General features: G+C 38.2%; 1 protein-coding gene across 1 annotated transcript; it reads right to left on the reverse strand.

The window, feature by feature from the left end:
- Positions 1–393: 393 nt before the first annotated feature.
- Positions 394–6715, reverse strand: LOC120074115 (protein FATTY ACID EXPORT 1, chloroplastic). The gene is made up of 6 exons (XM_039027133.1): positions 6391–6715; positions 5575–5818; positions 1443–1607; positions 1062–1108; positions 934–974; positions 394–824 (listed from the first exon to the last, which is right to left on the reverse strand). Exons 1-6 carry the CDS (start codon positions 6499–6501, stop codon positions 734–736), a joined length of 699 nt encoding a protein of 232 aa, XP_038883061.1. The 5' UTR covers positions 6502–6715; the 3' UTR covers positions 394–733.
- Between the last annotated feature and the right edge of the window lie 209 nt (positions 6716–6924).

Consider the following 6924-nt stretch of genomic DNA (forward strand, 5'->3'; position numbering starts at 1 on the left):
GATCATACATTTAAGAATCAATTGATAACTTGAAAAATGATATGAAAGAATGTTGACCCAAACTACAAGTTTAGTCCTAATTTTTAAAGTTCTAATCAGTTCCAAAATTTTGAAAGGTATTTAATAAGTTTCAATTTTGTTTCTAATAGATCCTTAAATTTTAAAAATGTCTAGTATATCCTTGAATTTTTTATTATATATTTAATAGATTCCTAACATATTAAAAAATATTAAAATTTAACTCATATTATTAGATAAAAAAATTTAGATTTTGTGATTTGAATATTAAACTTTCAATTTAAATGTCAATAGATCAAGAATTTATTAAACATAAATTTGAAAAACTAGATACCCATTAAACAAGAATTTGAATTGTTAATGAACAAAGAGCAATGGGATAAACCATACCTAGCTAAGATGTTGCATATATAACCAAATTAAATATATTACAAACAATTTATTTCTACAAATTGCATAAATACATAGCTCAAAGCCATTGCGTTCAAAAACAAAATCCAAGCACCCATTGCCTTCAAGTAACATACTCTTCATGGATTCTACACCAAGCTCCTTCACAGATAATTACTCAAAGTACATTTTTCCCACCTCCTAAGCTTAAGACCTTCCCACACAACCCCCCCGCCCCCCCAACCTAACTCGGCAGGCTACATCATAAAGTAAAGTCTGTTTCTAAGTGTAATCAAACTCTGTAGGATTTGAATTCTTACATTCATTAAGCAGCAGATGGAGAAGGCTTCAATTTTTTCGGTGGCGGATTTCCCCCAGAAATTACCACATATAAGTAGAAGCAGAGCATTGCAGCACTGTGAGAAACAAACCAAAACAAATTTGTGTTGGGCGAATTTGATTAATCTGAAGTATAATTAGCAAACGAAGATATGGAAGTTAAGACTATCCAAAAAAAATGTTTACCTGAGGGCAGCATAGAAGGCGGCTGGAAACACATTTTTGGTCTACAATCACGAAAATAGTATAATCATAAAACTATGGCAATGATATCTATTCATTCAGGTCAAATATTAATATAGGAAGGTGCATACCAATGAGTACGTCTGAAAACTATTCCAGAAAAATGAGGCCGTAAATACTGCAAGGAACACAGTCAAATAGGGAACTTAGGCATAACTTTTGCGTTTCGAGCAATTAAAACATGTTATATCAATATGAATATATATTTTTTTCTATTTTTTCCGTTTAAAGACAGAGAACTTTCATTGAGATGGAATATAAGAATACACAGGAGTACATGAAAATATAACCCACCCAGAGAGACCAAACAACTAATTGTATAAAAATGTCTCCATTTCACAATAATATGACCATTTTTTCCGAGGGGAATAAGAAATAATACGCGTTATATTGCATGTCTGAAGCACATTTAAATGAGATGCAACTGACTTAAAAGAGACAGAATCAATTACCTGCTTGTCCTAGAATGAATGGCAAACTGGACTTTCCCTGCCTCCAGATTTTCAAACTTAAGGTGCTCAAGGCCAGCAAAGCACCTCCAGAGATCAAACTGCTCAATGCAGACGGGTTTCTCGAGAAAATAAAGCTAATAAGGCCACCACTTAGAACAATTCCACCTATTACCGATTCATAATCAAACTTTAGGGGGAAGAACATGGCACCACTAGTTCGTATTCTTACAAAGTTGAATGTACTACAAAGGAAGAAAAATTTCTGAAGTTATTTTGATTTTCCCCTATTTAAAATCCTCTAATTTAATATCATCCCATAGATAATAATAGAGAAAACACATAATTAAGTCCCTCATTTTTCTCTACATTTCATCAAAACAGAACAGAATATAAGGAAAGTTGACCAAAGCATCAAACAAGAACAAGAACTATTTAGGGCAATTTGAGACAGCCAACATCTCATATCAACACATACTCTCACAAAATCTCACACATGTCACGATTACATCAGACCTGATATACATACACGCAGTCTATATGATAGGCCTCAGCTTTCAATTTATTTATCAACAACCAAGGGAGAGACCGAGAGCTTCCTACCTCTCTAAAACCTCTCAAAGAGAATGTTTATAAAATCAATTCCATCCCATACAATTCCCCTCCTTACTGTTTATATACTTCTTACCCACGGCCCCCATCCTTTCTAACTAACATTTCCCTCCTACACACTCATCCCCTCTCTTCGCACGTTTTCTTACATACACTTTAGCAATATGGGGCCTATCATTACCCATTCCCCAAAAAGCCACCTTGTCCTCAAGGTGGAAATCAGAAAATTGTTCATTGATAACCGAAGTCGGCTCTCAAGTAGCGTCGATTGGCAGACAGTTCTCCCATCGAATCAAAACTTCTAGAGCCCCCTCATCAGTTGGAGAATTACGGAGAACCAAAACTTCAGCTGGTTGCAAAACATATGTCAAATCTGGTGCTAAATTGGGGGGCAGTGGCAGCACAGGCAGATTGTGGCCAATTGCTTTCCGCAACAAGGACACGTGAAAGACGAGGTGGATACTTGTACCTGATGGTAAAGCCAGGCAATAAGCAACTTTCCCCACTCGGGCAATGATCTTATAGGGACCGACAAATCTTGGCACCAGCTTTGGATTAGTATGACGCGCCAATGAAGTTTGCCTATAAGGTCTGAGCTTTAAATAAACCCATTCGCAGCATATTCAACCTCGCGTCTTTTGGTATTGGCGAACAGCACCATTCATCGTTGAGTTTTTTTGTAACGTTGCCTTCAACTTAGCCAATACCTCATCTTGTGCTTTTAATTGCTGATCCACTTCACTGACAGCACACATTCCCTGTTCATAACACAACACCGGAGGTAGGAGGCGGCCATAAAGAACTTCAAAAGGAGTGAAGCCAGTAGAAGTATGATATGAAATGTTATGACTAAATTCTGCGCATGGAATCCATTTTGCCCACTGTTTTGGTGTCCCCATGACGAAACACCTCAGGTACGTTTCAAGACTCCGGTTGACAACTTCTGACTGCCCATCCGTTTGAGGGTGATACGCTGTGCTCCAGTGTAGTTGGGTTCCTAAAGCCATGTAAAAATACTATTTCTTTGAAAACAGCTGCAACCATAAGCGCCATAAAGGGGTGTTTAAGGATAACAAAATGTGCGTATTTTGAGAATCGATCGACTACTACCATAATCGTGTCATAACCATCAAATTTTGGTAAACCCTCCACAAAGTCCATCGTAATATCCTCCCATACCCTATCAGAATTGGCAACGCTTGAAGGACACCAAGTGGGGCTAAAGTAAGATACTTAGCTTGTTGGCATACAGCACAGTCAGCCACAAATGCTCGTACACGAGCCTTCATACCTGGCCAATATACCTCTATAGCTAGGCATTGATATGTCTTAAAAGCTACCTGATGGCCACCGATGGGGTTATTGTGGAACTCTGAAAGTAACAAGGGAATAGTAGGTGACATCGTTGGTAGTACCAAACGCCCTTTAAAATACGAGAGGTCGCCACCTCTCATGGAGTAACCAAGGGGAGTCAGTTGCCCATCTCGCAATGCTTGACAAATCCCCTTTAACGTATCATCGACCTCAACCTACACACGAAAAACGGCCGTATTCAAACCCCCCAAGATGCCAAGGACTCCAAGCTCCATAGTTGTTGGTAATCAAGATAGTGCATCGACAACTGAGAGTTCTCCATTCCCCATTTATATCCAACTTTCATCCTTTTTCTTGACTAGTAGAACAGGGCTTGAAAAAGAGCTTCGACTACGTTGTATCACTCCAGCTGCCAACATTTCTTTCACCAACCTTTCAATTTCATCCTTCTAGAACAGAGGTATCCATACAATCGCACGTTAATCGGCCCAGCCCCATATTCCAACTCAATAGAATGATAATGTTCCCTGGTTGGCGGTATAGTTGTTATTGCAAAGAATACCTATTCATAGCATTCTAAGACCCCCTGGAGTTGTGTGGGTACACCATCAGTTTGTCGTGGCAATTTTCTATTGTTACCCTCTTCTGCCTCGGGTGCTAAGGCACTTAATTCAATTAGCAGCCCATGGTCCTCCTCCTCAAGCAACTTCATCATCGATCTCAAAGAAATCTAGGATTTAACCAAGCTTCGATCCCTTTGCAATTGGATTGTCGAATCCCCCATGGTAAATCCTCTCTATCATCACGACGTCCAATTGTGACAAGATCAAGTTGACTTGCGCCTTGACCAACTGCATATCATTCGCCAACTCCCCAATCTTCCCATTAATCTCATTGAGTCCTAAATCCACGGTAGTTTGCAGCACCTTCTATTTCTCGTTGACTTCCAACAGTTGCTCTTCCAATATTATAATTCTTCCTTCCATCTTTCCTATCATGCCCATGATCTACGGCTCTAATACCAAAATTGATAGGCCTCGGCCTTCAATTTATTTATCAACAACCAAGGGAGATTTCGAGAGCTCCCTACCTCCCCAAAACTTCTCAAAGAGAATGTTTACAAAATCAATTCCATCCCATACAATTCCCCTTCTCACTGTTTATATACTCCTTACCCACGGGCCCCCATCCTTTCTAACTAACAATATTCCCTCAGGCCCACCTCAAACTAACATTTCCCTCCTACACATTCATCCCCTCTCTTCACACGTTTTCTTACATACACTTTAGTAATACAGGGCCTATCACTATACTAACTCTTAGATGCTACATTTCCATTTCTACTCCTCCCTCCAGTAAACTTTCACTTTGAAGAATAGTCATAAGCCAATAACTTCACTAACACCCAGCAGCTTCATGACAAGGTGAAAAGAAAAGCAAACAGATACAGCTTCCAAAAGGTTGTAAAATGGAGAACATATCTAATTGACAGTTTGGGAAATGGCAATTAGTTTTCTTCTTCGAGGCCCATGCCTACCAGACCAAAAAGAGTAGGCCATACTGAGTCAAACTTTCTTCCAATACCATTGAGGAAGAAGTTTTCTTTCTTAAACTATTCTGAATGAGAGGAAATGCCAGGAAATGGGTACTGAAGAATTGAAGTACAATACCTCACCATTTTATCTGTGTTTCAAAATTTTTGTTGCATTCTACCTCTTAAATGAGTTCCTTAAAGATTACTATTTTACATTTACCAGAGCATTTTATGAAATTTAACCTCAACCAGGTAGGCTCTTCTTTCCTTGCTATTATGACTCATGTCATCTCACTCATTCTTGAACCTCATGGTCAAGGCACTTGGCGATCAATCCAATCATTCACATTTCAAACTGAATGAATGTGTGTATAGAAGTACTACTCATTTCTTATTTTTTTTTAAAAAAAGATACGTGTATGCAAAGAGAAAGGAGTTAGGCTTTAATCTGGTTATAGTATGGTTAGTAGCTACATCTAACAAAATAAACCATTATTCAACGTAATGCATTTGAGCTACAATCGTGATAAACAGTGTAAGTATAAGAAGGGAAGGAAGCACTCTCCTTCTCGAGTGAAAGACCAAGACCCCAACACAACTCAAGCAATAATGTTGCATTCTAACTGCAACTAGCAGCCGACGAGCATATAAATAAGGAAAGAATGCAAAACTCACCGAAAGGAATGCCAAAACAGAAATCATGAATTTTTGCTGTGCGTTTCGGCACAGTGCCAACATCATCAGGTTCCTGAAGCTTCTCATTCTCTAAATTTCCAACATCAGATGACTCTTCAACACCCGGATATGAATTTGTGACAACTTGAGATTCTGATGCATCAGTGGCGTAGCTTAAGGTTGTCTCAGTCTGGGAATCAGTAGTATTTGAAGCAGATCCTTCCAGGTTCATAACAATCGAATACTAAAGAAGGAAAATTCAAGTGCCAGATCAACCAATTAGCCACTCAATGCCGTTGTGTTAAGCAACATTAACTTACGCCATTACTTAGACACAGCATAAGAATTAGGCACATTCAAGAAATCAACATTTCAAAACTTCAAAATCAAATGGGAACTGTCATATCTCTTGTCAATTCACTTCTAAGTTCTAAAACTGTACAAATGAAATATCCATGAAAACTTTACAAGTGAACAAAGCGAGAACCAAAATCAAGCAGAGAAGCATAGAAATTCAACCAGCAGCAAGAACATAGCATTAAATCTGGTAGTTGAAACTCAAAAACATTCAAACAACCAACAAAAATGCTATATCAGAATCAAGACATTCAAACGAAGGGGTGAAATATATCGAATTTAATATCAACTATCCGACTCTAAACTGATATAAATCAAATCCCAAGCTTACGGAAAAAGGGTTTTCATCACTTATTCATAAAGCGAAACATACTCTCAATTCATCGAAATTCACTATAATTTCTTCAAATTTCCGGTTCATAGAGTTGCCAAACGAGAATACCGAAAGGAAACACAAACCTTAGGGAAGAAAAGAGAAGAGCGAGGGGCTAAGAATGAGCGGCGGTGTTGCAGGCGAAAGCCACGGTTGATGGCGGACAAGCACGAAAACTGAGACGCCGTCGCCGCCATTTTAGATCGGAGCAAGGTTAGAAGAAGAAATGGGAAAGAAGTATGAACAACAAAATGGGGCAAATCGAGCGAAAATTCAAGAAGATGGATGTAAGATCGGATTAAAATTTGAATGTGATGTATGAACTGGGTGGAGAGGCTCCTTTAGGAAGAATCTGGATCGCCTCCACGTTTTCCAGAAGATTGAAAAAGTAGAATTGAAAAGAAAAGTCAATTGGGCCGAATGATCATTATCGAAATATTATAGGACTGCTATGCAAATTGCAATTCTATTTCTTCCTTTCGCATTCAAATGAATAGAGTTAAAATATCATTTTGTTTCTACGGGTTAAAATTTATTTATTATTTTCTTTTTCAAATAAAACCTTTATTAAACCCCAATTATGAAGAGTAAGAGAATGAAAGTCTTTAAAAATGGGGAAA

This window comes from Benincasa hispida, chromosome 3 (assembly GCF_009727055.1).
Source record: "Benincasa hispida cultivar B227 chromosome 3, ASM972705v1, whole genome shotgun sequence".
Taxonomy (NCBI): Eukaryota; Viridiplantae; Streptophyta; class Magnoliopsida; order Cucurbitales; family Cucurbitaceae; genus Benincasa; species Benincasa hispida.